This window comes from Onychomys torridus, chromosome 2 (assembly GCF_903995425.1).
Source record: "Onychomys torridus chromosome 2, mOncTor1.1, whole genome shotgun sequence".
NCBI classification, from domain to species: Eukaryota; Metazoa; Chordata; class Mammalia; order Rodentia; family Cricetidae; genus Onychomys; species Onychomys torridus.
In genome coordinates, this window is record NC_050444.1 from 112739299 (window position 1) to 112762968 (window position 23670).

Here is a 23670-nt window from a genome sequence, read left to right on the forward strand (position 1 = left end):
CAGAGTGAATGAAGAAAGTTCTGGTAGTGCTTGAACTTCACCTACAAGCTTAAATGAACATTGAAGTACCCTCTCCCTGCTGTGAAACCACTGTATGTGGAGCAGCAGGGTGGGAAATGCTTTCAGCTAGTCAGCCCTGGTTCCTGACTTTACCAGTAAGCCTGCTGCCTCAAGAAAGCCTTGCCATGCTTTGGGTCTCGGTGTTCCTGTCTCTAAAAGGGGCTGAAGTACACCTTGAAAGCTATTCTGAGTGTCACCTGGTTGTCACTTCCTCCTACATGTCTGTCCTTTCTCATATGTGCATTCTTCCTGAATGTCTGACTGTTTACCCGTCACTTTTACTCAGTCACAGCCCTGGATGACAGAAGCATAGGAAGAAGCAGACTCCTGTCACTGTATAGAAACCACCAGCACACAGGCTCACTTATTCCTGTTATCTAGTTGGGCTTGGCTATTAGGAGGCCCCAGCAAAACCCTAGAGATTTTTTATTTTCCCAGTGTCCTCTGCAGGGTTACTACAAACTGGCTGCATCCATTTACTGCTCACTGACTTATTAAGGAGGTGGAGCCATGCAGACAAGTATTTCTATGTAGTGGAAACCTGTTCCCTTCTCTCCTTCAGACTAAGAGGTAACAAGTGGCTACCTATGGTTGCTGGTCCACAGGTGCTTATTTCTTTTCATAATCCATGGGAGTTTTTTGCTTCACTTATTTTGTATTTCAGTTTAGTTTATTTGGATGTGTATGTGTGTGGGAATGCATGTGCCACAGCACAAATGTGGAGGTCAGATCACTTTCAGGATCACTACTTTCCTTCTATCATGTGGATCCCAGGGATTACACTCAGGTTGTCAGCCTTGGTGGCAAATGCCTTTACCTGCTGAGCCATCTTTGTTTCAATGTCCATTTTTTTTTTTTAATGGATACTTTCTCAAGTTTACTTCCATCACGTCAGCTTCCTGGCAAGAATCTGGCCAGTATGCTATACCAGCTCCATTTCCTATTTCCCACAATGTTTCCATTAAAACATTTAGCTTCCATTCCCATCTTTCCTCTCATAAGTGATCTATTTATTCTTAACCACCAACCACCCCTAAGTAAACATCCATTAGTGGAACCTTTTCTTTGCGGGGACAATCAATACTAGTTAGCTAGATCTGAGAAAAATAATGATGATTAAGAAGAGATAGACCAGCATCATGGAGGCAGAATCTCCTGGGAAGCATTCCCTCAGGGTCAGCACATGGAGGCTGTGGTCCAGAAAGTGTAAAGGCAGTGCATGTTACTGGCAACTGAAATTGGTAACATGTAAGATTCTCCCAGGTGTACTGTTTTTGTAGACATGAAGGGGAATGGAGAGCAGCCCCAAGTCTTGGCACCAGGAGAGGCTCTTGGTGAATGTGCAGTTGAAGTTGAATGTGCAGTTGAAGGCCAAAGATTGAGGGGGTCAAGGGAGAATGTGCAGCTTGACACCATGTGACAGGGTCAGAGTCCCTGAGGAGAGCCCAGAAGAGATGAATGTAGTCCAGTTGCAGCAGAAGTAGAAGCTATTTTCTTTGAAAAGACTAACAAGATTGACAAACGTTTAGCCAGGCTAACCAAAGGAAAAAGACAGAAAACCTAAAGTAATAAAATTAGAGATGAAAGGGGAGATACCTCACTAGAAATGGGAAATTCAGAGAATCCGAAGGACATATTTTTTTTAAAATCTATATTTCACGAACCTGAAAATAAGACTAAAAGAAATGGATGACTTTCTAGATGAAAGTTACCCAAAAAAGTTAAATTAAAATGAAGTAAATAATTTTAGTAGATCCATAGCAACCAATGAGATACAAGTACTAATTAAAAATCTCCCAGCTAAAAAAAATTCTCAGGGCCAAATGGATTCATCAAGAGTCCTACTAAACAGTCAAAGAAGCACTACTAACTCCAACATCCTCAAATCCTTCTGTAAATTGGGAAAGGAAGAGCATTTTCTCATTCTTTTTATGAAGCCAGTGTTACACCAAACCAGACAAAGACCCAACAACAGCAAAAAAGAAAACTACAGTTTGAGCTCTCTGATGAACATAGATGGAAAAAAAAAATCTCAATAAAATATTGGCAAACTGAATTCAGGAACACGTGAAAAAGATTATCCACCATGATCTAGTTGGCTTTATACCAGAAATGCAGGGTTGATCCCACATGTATAAATTATAAATGTAATCCACCACATAAATGGACTCAGAACCCACATGACCATCTCATTAGTCACAGAAAAGGCCTTTGACAGAATCCAACATCCCTTCATGATAAAAGTTCTGGAGAATATAGGGATATGGGGAACATATGTCGACATAATAAAGGCAATATACAACGGACTCACAGCAAACATCATGATAAACTCAAAGCATTAACATTAAAATCAGGAACAAGAGAAGGATTTTCCAGTTTCTCCACTCCTACTCAATATAGTGCTTGCGCTAGAGCACTAAGACAAGTAGATTAAGTACAGAGATAAGTGTGACTCTCACCTCCATCAAAGAAGCTTCTTTTAGGAACTGATGGAGAAGATTACAGATCTACAACCAGTCAAGATACAGAGAATAAGTGACTTTTGGGGTACACAGCCCCAGTTGATGCATTGTTAAGGATATATCACAATCCCTACACTCAGGACTGGTTGTGGGGGGCATCACAGGAGAGGGTGTAAAAAGCCAGAGGACCAGAATGCCTATCACTGATTTCTTGTAGAAGTGACAGGGAAGATGAACCTGTGAAATTTCAACAATTTGTTTGCCTAAACAAGACCTATATAATGAAAACACTAGTTGATATACCAGTTTGGATGAGGAAAATTTCACAAGGCCCACCCCTAGACAAGGTACTATAGGTAATCAACAAGTGGCTTCTGAGAGGAGGAGAATCAACTTTTTCCAGGGATGAGCCCCTGATAGGTTATCTAACCCAATCTGGTCAGCTCTAAACACATGCCTTTAGCCAACAACTAAACAGACTCAGTAGACTCTGTGTGTGTGTGTGTGTGTGTGTGTGTGTGTGTGTGTGTGTGTGTGTGTGTGTAAAAATGTGGGAGCCCATTTTCAGGTTCCTTGTGGCTTTACCCAGCAGGTCTGCATAGAGGATGATTAGGGCCACTGGCCTGAGTGCAGGTGTCTGAGATGGTCTGCACTTGGCTGTGCTGGGGAGAGGTCTTTTGCTCCATCCCTTGGTGTCTCTATAAATACCCTGGGGCAGAGACAGTCAGGGCCCATTGGAATAGGTTCCAGTCCCTCTCGAGGCTATCCTGTATTTTCTATCTGTTTATCTCTACAATCTAAATCCTTCTATCTAATATTTCCTGCTGCTCATACTCAAGAAAACTCTGGGGAGCTGTGGGGTTGGTGGGTAAATGCCCCGCAGTAAAATATACATATGTAATTATAGAAAAGGGGGTCATGAATCTCAGAAGCAGTTGATGAGTGTAAGATGGGGTGGAAACTGTAAATAAAATATACTTGTGTATGAAATAAAAAAGAAATAACATTTTTAAATTTAAAAAAAAGGAAAAGAAGAAGGATAATTATTTGCATACAATATGATTCTATACATTAAGGATTCCACTGAAGAATTCCTCCAGCTGACAAATACATTCAGCAAAGTACCAGGATAGAAAATCAACACACCAAAATGAGAAGCCTTCTTGTATAGCAACAACAAATATACTGAGAAATAAATAGAAAAAAATGCCATTCACAATACAACTTATGATATCCTCAAAAATAAATATTTCAGAATAAATCTAACCACAAAAGTAAAATATTTACACAGTGAAAATTTAAGACACTGAGGAAAGAATTTGAAGAAGACACCCGAAGATGGAAAGAACCCCAGAATCACAGATTACTAGGACCAATATTGTGAAAATGGCCATCCTACCCAAAGCAACTTACAGATTTAATGCAACCCCATCAAAATTCCAATGTAATATATAGAAATGCAAAAGATCCAGTTAGCCAAAACAATTCTGAACAATAAAAGAAATGCTGGAGGTGTTATCTTCCTGATTTCAAGATATTCTCCAGAGCTATAATAATAAAATCATCATAGCACTTGCATAAAAACAGACATATGGATCAAAAGAATAGAATTAAGCCTACACTCCTGCAGCTACCTTATTGTTAACAAATAGACCTAAATAAAGATTGTAGGAAAAGATAGTATCTTCAACAAATGGTGTTGGTCAAACTGGATAGCTACATGTAGAAGAATAAAACTAAATCTTTATCTCTCACTCTAAACAAAACTCAACTCTAAAATAATCAAGGGCAAATGCATACACCCTTATACCACAAAGCTTATAAAAGAGAAAGTAGGGAATATATTTCAACTTGTAAGAGAATTTTCTAGACAAGACGCTGGCAGAATAGGCATTAAGACTAACTAAGAAGTGGGACCCCAGAAACTAAATTTTTTGTACAGCAGAGTATCATCATTTGTATGAATAAGCAACAACCCTTACTGTCTATACATCTAACATGGGGTAGAATAAATAATATACAAAAACTTCAAAATCAAAACACCAAGGGAACAAATAACCCAATTAAAAATATGGTATTTAACTAAACAGTTTTCAAGAGAATAAATATATAAGACTGAGAAATATTTTTTAAGTATTCAACATCTTTAACTATCAGGTAAATATAAATTAGAAGTACTTTGAGATTTCATCTTAGCCCAGGAAGAATGGCTATAATTCAACAACAACAACAACAAAAATACTTACATAGATGTGACAAAGATTAACACTTGTCCATTGATGGTATGAGTGAAAACTGGCATAGCTACCATGGAAGTCAGGGTCCAAATTCCTCAAAAATCTAGAAATATATCTACCATATTTTCCATCTCTACCCATCCCACTTAAGCAGATAGCCAGAAGGACTCTGCATTTTCCCCCAGATCTGCTTGCTTATCCATATGAATGTCTGCACTATTCACACTAGTTAAGAAATGGAAGCAGCATAAATGTTCATCAGCTGATGAATGGACAATGAAAAAGTAGTACATCTACACAATAGAATATTACTTAGCCATTAAGAAAAATGAAATCTACAGGTAAATAGCTGGAATAGGAAATAGTTGTTTCTGAATGAGGTGACTGAGACCCAGAAAGGCAAACATCATCACATGTTCTCTCATATACATGGATGCTGGTTTTGAAACCTTAGATATGTGTGTTTAAATAAGAGTGCCTGTAGAAGCAATGAATATTCCCAGTGTCTCGTCTCCCCACCTTGACTTTGACATTCTGTCAAAAGCCTGAAACATTAATTACAAGACCACCAAATATGTGATTCCCATCTTTGTAGCTTCATTTCTTATCATTCTTTATCTTCATTTCACATTCTACAGCTATAATAGACTTGTTTATGTCCCCTGAGTGTACTATATAGTCTTGACTTGGAGCATTGACATACACAACTCACCACCACCCCTGGAACCCACTTCATCAGTTTTCTTTGCCTAATCAGTCCCTTTTCAGCCTTGATGTGTTCCCGGGAGACTGTGTACCTGATTTGACTCCCTCTTATTCTCCTTAAGTACCTGTGGTTCAGCAAGAAATGAAGGTATAATGAGGGCAGAGTTTCTTAGTTCCCCAATATGTCCAAGGTGCCCGATATATCCAAGGCACAATAATTTACAACATCTATTTTGACAATAAAGCCAACAATAGTCTGGCTCAGACGTTCCATTTAGCAGAAGAAACTTAAATCTGAAGATATGAGACAACTTAATCAAATAACCAAGCCAAGACTAAGATTAATACAGGCCTGGAGCCTCCTGATTTCTACATCAGTTGTTTTCTAGTACACCATGTGCTTGTCTGTAATATTGTATCTAGAGGGAAGCAGATTGAATCCCCTGTCTTGTGAAAGCCAAAACAAACTCATATTCATAAACACAGCTGATATTATTGTTTTTGATGTTTGTTTTATGTAAAATGCCTCAAAGTCCAACCCAAAACTAAATTATGTTTTTCTGATCCTAGAAGCACATACAGCTTTCCTTGTCTATAACAATTTTTCTGTTCGTTGTTTGTCTTCCTTCCCTTCATTAACTAGAGGAGTCGGCTGCTATTCTGTGTTGAATGATTCCTATGTTTCATTTCTTTTTTTATCACAGCCCTGCTCTATGACATGTCACAGAGAAGATCAGGAAGTGCTGCCTTTAAATAGTGACACTCAGAGAACATGACAATATCCTGTGTAGAACTAGAAAAAGGGTGGCTATAATAACTATCATCAAAATAACTAATATTTTTAGCTAGTACCTAATGCAAGGTGCTATTATTAGTCATTTCCACACATTTTTTAAAATTTTACCTCCACAATTCTATGGACATTTATATTATTTCTATTTTAAAGATGAGTAAGTTGAGGTACAAAGCAGTTAGTAAAGTGTCCAACCCATGCAGTTGGCCAGTAAAGATCCAGTTGGCAGTCTAGGGCTCAGAGTCTTAATGATCTTATAACTGACTTTGAAGAATGCATGGACTTGGATTTTATACTTAGGAAATACTAAAACATACAACTGAGATCCTAACTTCATAGATATGCTAGGTGCCATCCCTGAGGTTTTCATTAATTTATGAATCCATTTAATCATCTGTTGATTCTTTCAAAATGCACCATTGCATTTGATATGAATTATTGTGTGTACAGATAACACAAATGCCCTCTAACTCTCATAGCCCACTGAAGGAAATATATAAATAAAAAGACATCAGTTCTACTGAGTACTACATGACAAGCCAGAGGGAAAGCAGGGGTACTGGAGTAACACAAAAATGTCATAAACCAACTTGAAAAGATAAACAGTGTTTTTTTTTTCCCTAGTCATGCTGTCTTTTTCCATTTCCTCTCTCTGTCTGACCCCCATTTTCTCTCTCTCTCCTACTTAGTTTCCCAGTTTCCTTCTAATCCTTCTCTTCCATGGCCTTCCCAACTTCTGGGTTCACATTCAACTTCTTTGCTTATCTTCTTCTTAAGATTGGTTTGTAATGAATTCAGGCTTAGCCAGAGGGATTCTAAGGCTAGGCCAGATGTCCAGGCTCCACCACCAACAATATGACTCTGGCTCAGAAGAGCTGGTGGTCCTGAAGCTAGGAACTTTGTAGAGCATGAGAGATACATGAATGGTTAAAAGGTGTCCTAGATAATATGTCAACACAGAGCCATAGACCTACTGACCCAACATCCTGAGCAGCTCAGTTAGTGCTATGTTAATGCTATTGCATTTTTAAAATTTTATTAATTTAATCTTTAGCTATTTCAACCATGTATATAATGCATAGTGATTCCTGTCCCCTCCCACCCTTCTTTATATCCTTCCCATTCTTATTTACCATCTTTATTCCCTATAAATCTCTTTCTCACATTCATGCTTTTATTGTTGTTGTTTTGTGAGCCACTGAATTTGATCAGGGCGGTCTCTGTGACTGTGGAAATAGAGCTATCTGTCCATTGGAGCCTGGGAGGCTCAGTACTAGGTATACAACTAAGGACAATGACTCTCTGCCTACTAGAGTCTACTAATAGTAAGTAGTTTGGAAATAAGGAGATGGTCCCATGAGCCCTTCCCACATCTATGAATGATCATTGACAATTCTTGTGCACACCCAGTGTAGGTAGCTGCAGTTGCTCCAAGTTCAGGATTGCAGTGGTTGTGTTATGCCTAGAGTATGGCATGTTGTGGCCTTCTTCCTCTCCTTCAGCTCTTATGTTAGTCCTCACTGATCATCTGAAATGTTCCCTGAACTTTACAAGAGATAATATGGATGTCTTATTTAGGGCTGTGCCCTCAATTATCTCTAATTCCTAGCATCTTGAACATCCTCAGGTCTCCACACTGGCTGCTGTTCACTATAAAGAGAAGTATCTTTGATGAAGTGGGACAGTTGGTTTGTCTGTGGGTATAAATAAAGATATTTAGAAGGCAATTTGTTCAATCTGATTAAACATCAGTGATAGGTCCCCTTGGGTCTGTGGCCTCCTAGGCATGGGTTGTTGACTAGGCTTATGGTACTAAGCACAGATTTCCTCTTGTAGCAAGCCTTAGCTTCAACCAGAGAACAGCAAAACAATGCAGGTTCTTGTCGGTCCCTTTTGTTACCCACAAGAGTTGGAGGATAAGAAGATACTATATTTCTCAGTTGTAAGCTACAGAGAAAGCAAACTAGAACTGGGCTGGGAACTTCTTTGTCCCAGGCTAACTCTCAAAGTGCAAGAAGGTGTAATGCAGGCTGCTGGGGAGAAAAGACATCAATGGTCTTACCCATCTGTGAACCCTATGACCTACAAAACCAAACTGCCAGGCAATATGTGTCCACCTGTGCATTAGGGGTTTACATTTCTGTTCTTTGCTGATGACAATGGTTTCTTCTCTGGTAGCCCAGAAGTTTTTCTTAAGAAGTATTAGCTGGAAAGCAGGCAGGATAAATTTTCCTGAGAGTTTTCAAGATATTTTACTCTTCCATTGGCCTGATCTATCCTAAACAAACTGTCATGCAGAATGCCATAAATAGAGCCTTTCCTGGGAAATAGTTCTTTCTATAAATTTCATCAACCAATTGAATTTGATGATTAAGAGAGAGTTAATGCTGACTGTTGTTGGCCAATATGTTTGGCATAATATACGCTTGTGTAATATGCATGACCATGTCATCAACTTGAACTTAGTGCTCTCCTGCTGATCTATATCACCAATGTAAAAATACATTTTGAATGAAAGCCTATTCTAATTTGGAGGTATGTTTCTTCCTTTTAAATGGATGTCCTTTTATAGTGAATTGAATGACAGGATTGACATCCCAAATCAGAAAGTGGAAAAATCCCTCACTGGTCTCAGTGAAGAAAAAGCCATTCATGCAGAGGTGGTGGCATATTGCCTGAATTCCCAGCACTTGGGAGGTAAAAGCAGGAAGATCAGGAGTTCAATGTCATCCTTGGCTACCTACCAAGTTCAGTGCCAGACTGAGTTACATGAGCTCCAGAACTAAAAGGGAGAGGTAGGAGACACAGCTCAATAATGGGTAAGAGCACTTGCTGCTTTGGAGGAGAACCACACAGTTCAGTTCCCAGCTCTCATGTCAGAGGGCTCATAACTGACTCGAAATTCTGCTCCAGGGGATCTGATACCTTCTCTTGCCTTTGTGGGCATCTAAAGAAGACTATGAATTAAAAGAAAAGTAAGGACTCAAGATCTAGGAATTTCCAAGGAACGAGGGGTAACATTCGGTAGGAATGGTAATACAAATCAGAGGACTGGACTGTTGCTGGAATGTATGGAAGTCTCAGTGTTTGGCTCTGGGAGTGCTGGAGTTGCAAATCTTTCAAAACCATAAGCCTGTAGCAGTATATGGTCTTATAAACAGACCCTGAAGTATTCATGATGCTGCATGGGAAGGGAATGGGTCCAGAACCTGAGCTTTACTTGACATGGAACTGTAAGAGAAAGGCTGGTGACAATGGTGCAGTGCAGGGGAGGTGTCCTATTGTCAGTATCAGGTAAAATGCTTTCTTGCTACTCTGCAAATGATGAGAAACCGTAGAATATTGACAGGCTCCACCCACCCGAGACCACCCAGATCAGCTGACCTGAAACACAGAATTGACAATGCTCACCTTTTAATAAACTTTATAGGAAGTAAAAGTTCATGTCAGTTGATGAACAAATACTACTATGACTGCTATTGATACTTTCAGATGTTTGGCCCATGAGATAGATATTAAAATTTCCATTATTGTTACTTACCCCTCCCCATATTCCTCCTGTTCTAATTTCGTCTGTATCCTTTTATAACTTTTTATTTTATTTCTCCTTTCATAGAAGCTGCCCTTCCCCATTCCTTACCTAACCGTAAAGGCCTTTTGAAAAGCCATATGGAAACCTAATACTGTAGAAGATTCCTAAAATATATACATATGTAAAAAGGAATTTAATGGAGTTACCCTATAATGGGAGAGGACAGTACCCCAACCAGACATCATATGCTACCAAATAAACCCAAAGTAGTACCAGTAATATGTTACAACTTTTTGAGTCATTGGTTGAAAGAGTCCCATAGGCACCCCACTCCCACATATACCCCAAACATTGCAAGTGATTACCAATGCTATTGATTACCCTTCACAACCTAATGGTAAGATCCTATTGCTGAACATAGAAGATGAGAAATTAAGCTGGTACTCTACTGGAAATTGAGTATTGACTAGCATTCATAGTGCTGGAAAGAGTTGTACATATTACCAGAAAAGTCCACACTGTGAATGCTGTGAGCTATAATAGCAACCTAGTCCATTTGCTTAGCTATTTTCCTACCATTACAGTAGTGGCACACATGATATGGGAATGACCAATGCTTTTATTGGATTTAAGGGCCACTCTATGAGATGCAATCCATACCTGGCATAATGAGGCCAAAAATATGTAACTGGATAGTTCATAGACCCTAGGCAGAGAGCCCAAGGTAAATAAGCATAGCAATAAAATGACTCCTAATAACATATTGCTATCCCCTTAGATCAGTGCCTCACTTAACCCTCATCTCAGAAGCATCTTCTTGCACTAGATGGTAATTAACATAGAAACCTACAACTAGACAATGTGCAGGGAGTGAAAGACTTTGGGGCACTCAGACCTAAATAGAATGTCTTTATCATACCCTCCCCTCAGGGCTCGAGAATCTATGAAGAAGCAGAGGCAGAGGTAGTAGGTGACATTAAGGAAACAGCATTTTCAGATAGAACAGGGTTGGGGCAGTATGAACTCACAGAGACTATGACAGTATGTACAAGGCCTGTACAAGCTTGAGCCAGATAAATCCCAGCAGGGGAAAGGAGGAAGTGGACACAAAGTTCTACTGCTGGCCAAGAATCTAAGAAGCTCCTTGCACCTGACAGCTCCTGGGGGAGGGAAAACGGGTTTTCTTCAGTAGAGTGACGCTGAGTATCAACCACTGTCAAGCACACTCCAGGGCAGGCCTCCTGCTCAAGCGTAGCCAACAAAAACAGACTCCATATGTTGTTGCGCTTTGTTTTGGTTTTGAGATTTATTTATTTTTACTTTATGTGTATGATGGTCTTTCCTACATGTTTGTATGTATGTGCCTGGTGTCCAGGAGATCAGATGGTCTTGCCTGCATGTGTATATGTATGTACCTCATGTCCAAGGAGGTCAGAATAAGGCCCTGAATCTGTGGAACTAGAGTTACAGATGGCTGTGAGCTGCCATGTGAGTGCTGAGTATTGAACCTGGGGTCTCTGCGAAAGTAGCCATAGCTCTTAAGGGCTGAGCCACCTCTCTGGACCATTTCTTGTTTTAAGAGAGAGAAAGAATGTAAAATTTATTGAGTATGGAAGTAGGAGAGAATCTGGGAGGATTTGGGGAAGGGGGAAACATCATCAAAATATATTGTATGAAAGTTAAAAAAAATATTTTTAAAAAAACTAAAAATGTTCTTATTAGTAGGAAGGATTAAATGAGGCTAAAAATGTTCAATGGACTGTGGCCTATCCAAGTCCCATAGTCCATATTGTAAAATAAATAGTTAAGAATAGGTTTTAGAACTTCATCTTTCAACTGGAGGAATAAACTAAGTAGGTTTATTTAGCACCAGTGATAGTAAGTACTTATTAGAACTTAGTGGAACACTAGCTGCCACCACTACTGCCACTGTTATTATTAACCGACCATGGTTTCTATTCCAGCTCACTGCAATACTTTATGCCCTCTCAGAAATGTCACCAGGATCGCTTCAATTCCAGTAAACAAAAAGTGACTAATTGAGCTCCTGCTTGCATTTTGAGAGTCAATGATCTTTCTGAGGCTTTTAGTAAGAAGCCTTAGAAGTCACATAGGAAATGTGACAGGTTCACATAATAGGATGAATACTTGCTCAATATTCATATTTAGATCTGGTCCTTTGCAGCCAGACTATGTATTACCTCCAAGTCTCTTGACAAGGATAGAACCACTCCCCTGTGTCATGTTGGCCCATGGTTAATCAAGAATTAAACTACATGTTGCCAGAAAGACCAGTGGATGTGTGCCCTGTTAGAGTGGGACTACAGAAGCCTCAGAAATTGTAGCTCTGGGAATCAAGAGCAACTGTAGGCTGACAGTTAAGACCACACACACACACACACACACACACACACACACACACACACACACACACACACACTGATTGCAGAGCTGGCAAGATTTTAGAGATAAGTTGAGCCAATGCTCTTATTCTGCTGATAACGTGAGGCTAAGGAAGGGGAAAGGTCTTGCTCAGGGTCATACAGCTGGTAATGATTTTGTTTTGTTTGTTTCAAAAAGTAATGTGAGCAATCTCTCTATACATCGACGGACCTGCCTTCCTCTTTATGTAAGTACAATGTAGTGATCATGGTTAAATGTGTCTTTGACAGGGGAAAAGAGAATTTTAAAATGTCTCCAACCCATCACATAGATGGTAACTGTAACGGACTCAACCTGGACATCTGCCTGTGGAGAGTGAGCACCTCAGTAACTGGACTCAGTGTTAACTCATGACTTGAAGCAAACTTGTAACTTACTAGTTTAGGCAAATCATTTGAACCTCTGTGAACCCATGCATCCTCATTTAAATTTAGATAAGATCCCCGACCACACACAAAATTTGACAGTCAAATGAAGCAGAATACAAACGTACAGTATGTTGCATTTAATATGTATTTGATCAGTTTATTCTCTCAGCTGACATTCAATGGCCAACTCAAAGCTAGTGGTTCATCAATGAAGAAGAATGCCAACAACTCTGTGTTTCTGGTTCTGGAAAGAGGAGCAGAAATGGGTGCTCCATGGAGGAAGTAAACAGCAAGCCAATAAAGTAAGAGCTGACACTGTGTACAGAGGCAGTTTGTGAGGATCAAAAAGTGTGATGATGTGACCACTGATACCTAGAAGTGGACTGATTCAGCTAAGGGTGCCCAAAGGTAGTCTTGGAGAAAGTGCATTTGAGGAAAGGGCCAGACAGAGATTCCCGGGAGGGAAACACATTGGGAAGGAGGAATTTGGCATGGTCAGTCATCAGCCAAAAAGTCAGTATTTCTAAACCGGCTCACTTGGAGGGCCATGAATGTGACAGTGCTGGAAACAGACACAAGCTCCATCTTGAAAGTTTCAGATACAAACTTTTATGGAGTCTGAATTTCATCTGAAAGCCCAGGGTGTTCATTACAGGTTTTAAGAGGGGATGAGATTGTGATGTTTTATATATATATTCATTGTCTTTGGTTCCTGATACATATGAAACCTTTTGACATGATTGAAAGACCAGAACTTTCAGCCTCTCCACTGATTTTCCAAGTAAGATTTTCACTAATGTTCTTATCTAACAAATTGCCAGATAATGGGATTCACATAGGTCCTGAGTTGATGACCACATGTAAGTCATGACTGGTGTAATGTCCAGAAAGAGCATGGACCCTCACTACACCCCTGTCTTTCTGCATAGGATTTGTAGCCTTTATAAAAATAATTAATAATAAGTAACCTTTTCCTGAGTTCTGTATACCCATTCTATCAAGCTGGGGAGCCCCCAATTTATAGTTAGTCAAAAATATAGAGAAACTCGGGGCTTACAACTGAAGTTGGGCCAGCCTTGTGAGACTCACCCTTTACAGTGTGAAGTAGAACTCTGACTCTGGGTTGTTAGTGCCAGAATTTAATTGTGTGACATGTGTTGATGTCCACAGAATTAGAAAACTAATTAGTATGAAGGCAGAGTGGATCTACACATTTAGTGTCAGAAGTGTCATGGGTAAAAACAACACAGAGACAAAATCTAATTTACTTTATTTCATTCAATCAGCACATGTTGATGGGTTGCAGATTGCAGCCAAGCACAGGTTTGTGTACAGTAAATGAATCAAAGACCAGATCTGAACTGTGAATTGCACACACTGGCAAAATAACAAACCATGCAAGGCTATGATGTGCTTCAAATCTCTCACACAACTGCCCCAGCAAGGCTATAAGAGGTGTGCTGCTGGCAACCTTTTAAACTGAGAAAACACCCATAAAGAAAGCAGGGTGTTTCCTGAGCATGATCACAGAGCTAGTCCACAGAGAAGTCTAACTGTCAACTCTGGAAGGCTGTTACACTGTTGTTTTAATCACTACATTGCATTCTCCTCTTTCTGACTGACCATGACCACTGTACAGAGACAGAAGTGAAACCAAAAGACCAATTAAGAATGATGCTCAGAGTCAGGTAGCGAATATCCAATAACTCTAGGAGTAGATGCTATTACTTCCATTGTGTAGATGGAAAAACTGAGTTTGTGTTTGCTCATCCAGTAAGTAGCAGAATCAGGATTCAACCTAAGGCCATTCACTTCTAATACACACTATTTTTCTACTAACTGCTCTATTTCCTATAGAATTAGACATGTCCCAAAACTCTTCTCTTTTAGGTCCAAGAGAATAGTGTGATAGAGCTAGATTTTAGTTAGACTTGAAAAGACTTTGTTTCAATTTAGTAGGCCTTTTACAATTGAAAAATAAAATGTAAATATGTGACACATTTAATATACAGCATTTTTGTTTTGTACAACTTGAATTTAAGATGCAGTATAGATAGGCTGACATATACCTACTAAGTGCACAGTGCAATGAGTTTGAAAAGATGTGAACCCTCGTGTAATTAAACATACATGAATGTGTGTGACAAACACAGAGTGTCCAGAATAGGGAATAGAATGCCAGTCTTCGCATCATGGAGGATGATGAAGACATTTCCCACTCTTTCATCTCTTCTTGCTTCTCAGCTGACATTGTTGTTTTCAGTGCCTTGGGGTGAGAGAGCACCAGCTGCAAGTCAAGAGATTCCCATGCCAAAAATAAAAAACAATAACATAAATAAAAGAACAATTAGCCATTTCTTAATACTTGTTAGAGGAAAATCACATTGCTAAATTTTCTGTTTTTCTATGGAGGGGTCATGTGCCCCAGCCCACACATTAGCACATGAACGTGTTGTTCCAGTAAAATGAGTCAGAATTTCTCAAGAAGGCAGATTCATGTATTTCAGAACTATGTGCCAACATCTTTAGAGAAAGGTACAGTCCCCTGTAATATTAAAGTTTCTCTCCTTCCCTTCCTCCTTCACCGCCCCCCTTCTCTCTCTCTCTCTCACACACACACATGCACACATGCTCACAGGCATGCATGTGTGCAACAGGTGCACATGTACACTCAAAGTGATCACACAGTTAATAAGTAGAAGTAGGATTTGAACTCAAGTCTAGAGGACTCAAAAATCAGGTGTTATTCTTTACAAGGGGGATGGTAGCACTGTGGGCAGAGTATGGAGCCAGCAATGGCCTGGAGTCACAACTGAGCTTGAGTTCTGGGCTTCACTACAAACTGGCTGCCTGTCATTGTGTAAATTACTCATTTTCTTTCCCTCCCATACTCCATTCAGTCCTGTCATTCAAAAAAGTGAAGCAGGTGATAATATCTATATTAGAACATTTCAAGGAATAAAAGGTCATATGTGTGAAGTGGGTGGCATGGTTCCCAGCCCAGAGTAAGCAAGGTGGCTTGAAGTTGCCAGCTGAGGCTGTGCACACCGGACTTTTGGATCAATCATGAGAAATTTGCACATGTATCTCAGTGTGTGAACATCTGTGCAAAAGGATAGTTTACTGTGCTTGTAGATTATTTTGTAAAACAAGGTATAGCTGAAATAAAAATATTTTGAAATATGTGTGCCTATGCAATGTCTAAAGGTCTGCTTTCTATGGCTGGTGTATTTTTAAATAATTTTTAAACATTTTTTATGATTTTTTTTTTGTGCTTGTTGGGACCAAAGCTCCCTGTACAGCCTAGGCTGGACTTGACATTTTGATTCTCTTGCCTCAATCTCCTGAGTGCTGGGATAACAAGCATGCTCCACCATACACAGATAAAATTTTTATAAATATTTAAGATGTGTGTATGTATATGTGGTGTGCATGCATATGTTTTCATGTTTGAATGTGTGGGGTTGCACATGTATATACATGAATGTGGGTTTGGAAGCCCAAGGTTGACATCAGGAGTCTTCCTTGATCCCTCTTCATCGTATTCATTGAACCAAAGATTGCCCACTTGCTCCAGGGATCCCCATGATTGTCTCCCATGCACTGGTTTATAGACTGTCTCATATTCACCTGGCAGATACATAGATGTTAGGAATCTGAACTCTGGTTCTCTTGGTAGCATGGCAAGCACTTTGGTCACTGGGCCATCTCTCAGCCCTCTTATTTTTGATGACTTCTAAAAGTTCTGTATGTGCCAGTATGCATATCTGAAACAATTTTCTTGATAATTTTGATTTTTTTTCTGAGGTCTTACTTTATCAGACTAGGTATTCATTATTTTTTAACTGTATAATGTAAAGAGATAAGATGTAATAAATATATCACCATTTTCCTTTTTGCTTGAATCTGAGCTATTACCATTTCCTACTGTCCATTGACTGAATCTTTTTCAGACATTTGCCCATTTTTTTTGAAGATTAGTGTAAATCACAGTTAGATCCTAGCTGTAAATCTAGTAACATGAGACATTTAAATGGCAGCATTTAGCAAATTCTGGATGTAGTGAACATCCGGGCAAGCATCATGCGGCTACCTTGGTGCTGAAGGACACTTGCATGCAGCCTGTGGGACTCTCAGCCTGACCCATTGCTGAGCTGTTACACCTAATGCAGTCTATAGATTAAGTACAGGAAAACCTTAATTTATTTAGAGTAAAAATCATGCAGATGGCACTTGCAGTATTTTCCTCCAGAATCCTACTGGACCACCTAGTCCTTTCTGAGTGTATATGTGTCTCTCAGCAAACACTGACCTTACAATGTCTGTTGTGATAGGCATCAACTTTGCATTCACAGACATTAAGCAAGCAGTGATGCGTGCTGGGCTTGTGTTCAGTCTTAGCCCCAGTGCCGTTCTCCCTGCCTCCTGGAGGCTAGTTCCTGCCAACACCAGGTCTTGATTTATTCTTTGTTCTGTAATGTAATTTTGTCTGCTGCTCTGTGCTGAGATCTAGACCACCTGGCGGTCTTTTCCAAGTTGTAAGGCCATGGTTCTCAAATGTAGAGGAAGTAGAACTCTCCTGATGCCCAGATTGTGAACATCAGTATATGCCACTCCTGTGCTGAGTAACTCCTTTCCTGTGGCCTCACTTCCAACATCCCACCCAACAGTGCTCTACAGTTAACCCAGGGCACATGACAACCAAGTGTTTCCTCTGCCCACCCAGAGGCCTGGCTGCTGCCAGCGCTGCCTCCAGAGAAGTAGGAGCAGAGTGCTGACTGGTATCTCAGCCTTGACACACCAGGGAAGGGTCAAGTCCATGAATGAGGCCTTTCATAGCTGGCCACAGGGACCCCATTTTTTTCCCGACAGAAGCCCTGTACTTGCTTTCTGAAGTGACCATCAAATGTGAACTTTCATGGTTTATTTATAGCTCTGCCTTAGAGAGATAGAGAAAAGAAGTGATTAAAATGCTATTTTATGAAATATTTTGTTTTTAAAAAGCATTCATTGTGTGGGCAAAAAGGAACAAGAAAAGCCACTCTATTCATTGTGCTGTCTAGACTCTCAAACAAAGGATAGCGTGCTGCAAGCTGAGATTGTACGGCCCATCCATGCTGACAGAAAATATGAATTTAGAGCCCAACTTCAAATAAGTCCCTTTGAACAGAAATATATTGTGGGGGTGACTATATTTAGCATGTGTCAGCATTTCCATACTGAATTCATATTGTTGTACTGTAGTGATTCCCAGATTTACCACAGGCAAAGGATTCATGCGGTTTCACTTTTGTGGTAATTATCTGGAGAAATGGGGACTCTTGGCAGTGCTGTTTCTGATGACAGCACCGGCATTCTGTACAGTTTCTGTACTGTGTCTGGTACCCATAATGCAACCAGCCTTCCAGGAGAGGAAGGTGAGCCTGAGCCATTTGGACTACCTGTGTGTGACCATAACGTAAAAGAAAGTAATGCAGAATATTGTAAAACCAATAGAGGGCACTGCGGAAAAACATCTGATTAGAGGAAAATAATGACCCATTCTCTTGAACTTGGTAATAATTTAATGTATTTTCATCTGACCTTTATAAAGTTTACATGTATAATCTGTATTTAGCAAGTTATATGAAACAAAAGCTTGTATAGAACACTTCACATAATTCTTTCTCTTCCCTCCCTCTCTTCCTCCTTCCTTTTTTTTCTCTGAGACAGGTTCTCCCCATGTTGGGTTAGCCCCAAATTCATGGGCATGAGCAACCTGCACTCCGTTACCCCACGCCCCCGCTGCCCCAAACAGTGGGGCTACAGGTGCATTCCATGGCAGCCCTTCCATTCACAAACTTCTTGAGACCAGCTTTAGTTTCCACTCCCAATTCCCCTTCCCATTGTGGAAGGGAGCTAATTTTCCTGCCCTGGTTAAGAATTATGATAGTTACCTCAGCACAAAGTGACATGATGATACAAGTTTTATGAACCTTCATGTTGGGGTACCCAACCAAACTTCAGGAACTCATATCAAGGAATATGTAACAGTAGCTGTGGGCCATTTCCCAGTTTCTGCAGCTAGGGTGTGCCACACAACAGGATTCTTCAATCACTTCTTTTCCATTACTTCTCCTGTTCTTGTGAGGTGGTTGGGGGCCACAAATAGCACTGTTATACACAAGAACCAGCCTCCTTAGGTGTAAGTGGCTAGTTCTTGGTATTATAAGACACTATTGTGTATGTTTCTGGAGACCCATAAGGTTCTGTTATAGATGTTTCTGGAGACCCATAAGGTATGGTTGTATATGTTTCTGGAGACCCATAAGGCACTGTTGTGGATGTTTCTGGAAACACATAAGACTTTGCTGTAGATGTTTCTGAGGACCAATAGGACTCTGCTGTAGATGTTTCTGGAGACCCATAAGGCACTGTTGTAGATGTTTCTAGAGACCCTCTATCTCTGAAAACTTCACCTACAGTATGAGGTGTTAATTCTGTGTCCTAGCAGAATGCCAACTCTTAATTCCTTAGAAATCTGACAGTTCATTCTTGAGTCCTTAGCTGGCCACACTGGACAAAAACTAAGCCAACCCAGGGTAGCCTCTCATAAAGTCTGTGAGAAATGACCATGCCTTTGAGAGCCTGAACAACATGAGCGCCCCTCTCTTCCCTACACAGAATCTGACACCAGCCTGCTTGACCCTTCCCAACATGAGTCACTTATACTCTACTTCATGCCATAGGCTCAGTGCCAGGCACCTAGTGAAGCTCTGTCGGCTTGACTTGTGAGGGGAGGCTTCCTTCATAACTACTCTGGAAGGAGTCTTGATCGCAGTAGATTAGCCTTCTCATAGAAGCTCATCTCTGTCTGACCTTCCATGTTGGTGAAAGGCGAGGAGATGACTGATGGGTTCTTAACCACCCTTTGCACAAACTCTCCAAGGTGGGCTATTTCCAGCTCACTCTGGTATCATATATCTGTCATCTTAGATCTCAGCAGAAACTTCTATTTTAACAGTTTGTCCCGAATATCCTTAGGTTCATTCGCTCTGCCGGCATTCCTGCATGCATGTGATATGCCAGATGCTGAGTTTGGCAGTGAAAATAATTTTAACAATTCCTTCCTGAAGGAACTCACAGACTAGTTGGGAGACTGATATGTTAGCAAAAATGTATGGCACCATGTCATAAATACTGGATAGACGGAAGAATGAGTTGCCGTGCAGCAAATAACACAGTCCAGGGGGCATGCAGGCAGCTGGGATGAGTCAACAAAATTCTCAGTAGGCTAGGTACCCGATCTAAGTTTTAAGTTTTAACTAGGCCCTTTCTCAGAAACAAAATACCCTCTTTTTAAACCTTGAAATCTCCATTGTGAATACTTGTTTCTCAGGAACTTATTTGAAAACAAGCAGAGGTAACGTGAAGAAAAGAACAGAGAATTCCCTGGTGTCTGCCATTGGCTGCACATCTGTTACTATGGGAAAGAAAATAACATAAGTACCTTCGATAAGCTTCTTGGATTCCACCCATGAAGGCAATCCTGGAATGTTGTCTCAGGCCCCTGCAGAAGCACAGCCAACCAGGCCAGGAGGGGCACACCCTGGGAGCCTTTCCCAGCGTGGGGGAGGTAACAGGCACAGGGGCTTCTCAGGGGCACAGCAGAGGGAAAGGCAAAGCAAAACCAGAATGAATAGCAAAGTGGACGATGGGATTGCTAAAACCATCTCGGAAATCAAAATTCAGTCTACGAAGGAAAATGTCCTGACATAATCAGAGATGTGCAGGGCTCTTAAAACATCCTGGAGCAGAGAAGCACATCAGGAAGATGTGCGTGCTTGCCTGCCCTTCACAGGATGGCTGCAAACAGCTTCCCTTGGGGTTCTTTCTTCTCTCTAGCTTCCCGGTCAATAAAAGAACTTTTCATCCACTCTAAGCTCTTCCCCCTTGGTAACGCTGCCGTTTCTCTGCCATCGGTGTGCTTGCTGGGACAGCACATCTTATCTCACCACCATGCCTGCTCATCCAGGGCTGGAAGAGCAGAGCCCTAGTTCAGAACAGCCACGCTGTCCTTGGGGAAGAATCATAAGAGCAGCTTAGCTGGAGTGGAAATTGTGAGTTAGCAAAAGGAGAAAGCTATCTGGTTTCCTAACCTTTGGATGGTCATTGAAAGGAGCCTAGCAAAGCACTTGTCATACTGTCTTTCGATCCTAGCAAATGTCTTTTCCACTCTGTAGTAAACCCTTGAGAAAAGGTCCATATCACCTATCTCTTTGTTGTCCTGGAAAAGCAGTTCTCTGTGCTTTAGGAATATTTTAGGTGCTAGGATTCAGCAGGTTACAGGCAAAGCCCCTGCTCTGGTGTAGCATACCTTTTGATTAGAGCAAACTAGAAGGCAATTAAGTATGCCACGGAATTATTCAGTAAGTTAGTGGGGGACACTTGGATATGCACTCAAGATACATAGAGGCTCCCGTACACTGTACAACAGGAAGACTTTGCAACCCTGTTTCTGTTTTACTTTCCTGGTTTCTGTAGTTACTGCAGGCTGTGTACTTACATTTAAAGATCTGAAGCTAGGAGTCTCCAGTGAGAGAGAACATGAGACATTTGTCTTTCTGGGTCTTGGTTACCCCACTCAGTATGATGTTCCATACATTTTAGTTCCATCCATTCACCTGCAAAGTACATGGCTTCCTTCTTCTTAACTCAACATTCTTTGTTGTTTCCATTTACCAGGAGGCGATGGCAAGAATGAGCCAAGTGGGGAAAGTTGTGTTCCCGAGACTGGAGGATAAAAAGTAAGTTTGTGTTTCTGTCTACAGCTGCTAAAGGATGAGAACATGAAAGGGGGTGCCACTGTGGAGCCCAGATGGCCCCTGGATCTGGCACTCTTTTCACATAGAGGCTGAAAGATAATTTTCCCAAGGAGGGAACTCTGGATTAAAAGATCCAGAGATGGACTGTCCATAGCTGGGTCACAGGCAGCTTCCAAACTCTCAGACCAATAAAGTCTGGGGATCGTTTATATTCCCATCAAAGGGCCAGATGGCATTCTCCTACCCTTCATATTGCTTGGCATTGGAGGCTAGGAATGTTCCGTGTTTAAATACAGGTCAACAAAATATTATTTATCTATTTATTGAGTCCCTGCTGTATTAAAAGCATTTGCTGAGCTCTCAGCAGGCTGCAGAGAACAATGACACACTACCTGATTTGCTCACAGAGATGATTTCAAATCACATGAATAAATCCTTCCATAGAAAAACAGGCAGGTGACATTATAACCCAAAGAAGAAAGAGCAGAGACCCTGCAGGGATAAAAGAAAGCTTTTGAGAGAAGATTGAGTTTCAACTGACTTTAAATCTTTAAAAGAAATTTCCAGACAGGCCAAAGCAGAAAAGAAAGTCTTCGGAGAAGAAATAACATATGCAAAGGACCAGCTTTTATACTGAGATCACTATAAACAACTCAGAATTTCAAAACACAAAGAAGTGATGAGGAAGTGAGCAGGAGGAGGCCATCTCATAAAGCCCTTGGAGGCCATGCCGAAGACCTTCCTGGGGTCAGAACTGAATTTTAAACAACGATGAGACCCGCACAAGTGGCAGTTTTGGAAAGTTCACTCATACAGGATCAGTTCTAGAAAACTAAGTCAGGAGGCTACATTGAAGGCTTTTGGAGCAGCCCGCGTTAACAATCAGGATCACTACGAAATAGTCACTTGTAATGAGTCTGAAGATGAAGGGACAGGAAATGGAGGAAAGCACTTGAGAGTAAGAACTAAAGGGGAATCTTACCATGTCACTGAGCTTCTGAAGACCAAAGATCCGTAATTGAGAGTTTGAAATGCCCACCAAAAGAGCAATCCAGTTTCATTTTCTCCTGTCTCAGAGCATAGTCAGGCTGCTGAAGCCCTGCAATGTCAGCCCCTCTCTGACTGCCTAGCTCACCTGAGCAGGCTTGGTTTGGAGAATTCAACCTCGGAACCCAGACTCGGCTCCCAGTGACTGGGGAAGCTGGGGAGTGTCCGCCTGAGGGCGCCTCGAATAGCCCTTGTTTGTTTGAAATTAGAAACAGATTGTCCCTCTCCCTCTCTTTCGTGACCCTCTCAAGACTTTTCAGGGAAGTGTTTTTAAGTTCTTTCAGTAAAAACCATGTGTTTCTTTTGAAAAGACTCTAGCACCTTGACGGCAGCGGGCAGGGGTTCTGTGAAGCGGCCGCGCAGTGCTGTACCGCCATCTGCTGGCAGCATAAAGATTGCAACCAGAAAGCCAGCGTCCATTTCCTCTTCCTGTCTTTTGACTTCAAATCTCATTAACTTTATGGGATGCTTTCTTGGTCCTGAGCCACACAAAAGTAATTGCTCAAGAGGGGGAGAATTTAGAAGATAATTCAGCTGGCAGGGTGTATGTGAACTTGATGTCTAATTAAATAACTGAAGTTCAATAAGCAAATTTTTAGAATGACTCCAAATTATTCAGCCTTAAAAGCGTGAGTCTTAGAGTTTATGTTAAGAGACAAAGACAGTTTTAAGACAAACGACAAAGAATAAATTAAGCCAGTGAAATGAGTTTCCGTAAAGTTGTTACCTTTAAAAACCTTCAAGTTTGTGGGAAGGTCTGCTGGCCAAAGCTCATCTCTAAGAAATTTAAGATTCCAAAGTTAGAAAACTATCTCATCCCACAGCAGGGTGGGATGGAGCCTTACATTGTCATAGAGTAACTACTAGCAGCAGCAAACTGTTTCTACAAAACATTCTATAATTGACAGTTGAATGCTCTAGAGAGGGACTTAGCAGTATCTCACAATCCTAGATGGGGTAAAATAATAGAATATGAATCATTTAAAAGCAGTAACTAGTACTTACATCATTTATTATGAATAAGAAATTGTTCTTACGCTTTTCATATTGCTCAGTCCTCAAAATATTTCTGCACTATATCCTGTAAATATACGTGAAGATGAGGAAATTTATGCACAAATGGGTTGCGTACCATGCACCATGTTCAAGGTTGCACAGGTAGGCATGGGCTGTGTTGGGATTCAGATCCTGGCCTCAGATCCCCTTCTTAGCTGTGGATT

General features: G+C 40.8%; 1 protein-coding gene across 3 annotated transcripts in view; it reads left to right on the forward strand.

The window, feature by feature from the left end:
* Nucleotides 1-23670, forward strand: part of Fggy (FGGY carbohydrate kinase domain containing) — a 405205-nt gene that overhangs the window by 380381 nt on the left and 1154 nt on the right. For all 3 annotated transcript variants that reach the window (XM_036180113.1, XM_036180114.1, XM_036180115.1), the window contains one exon: nt 21324-21385. In XM_036180113.1, the coding sequence (XP_036036006.1) occupies nt 21324-21385 (62 nt within the window). The remainder of the gene's footprint in view (nt 1-21323; nt 21386-23670) is intronic.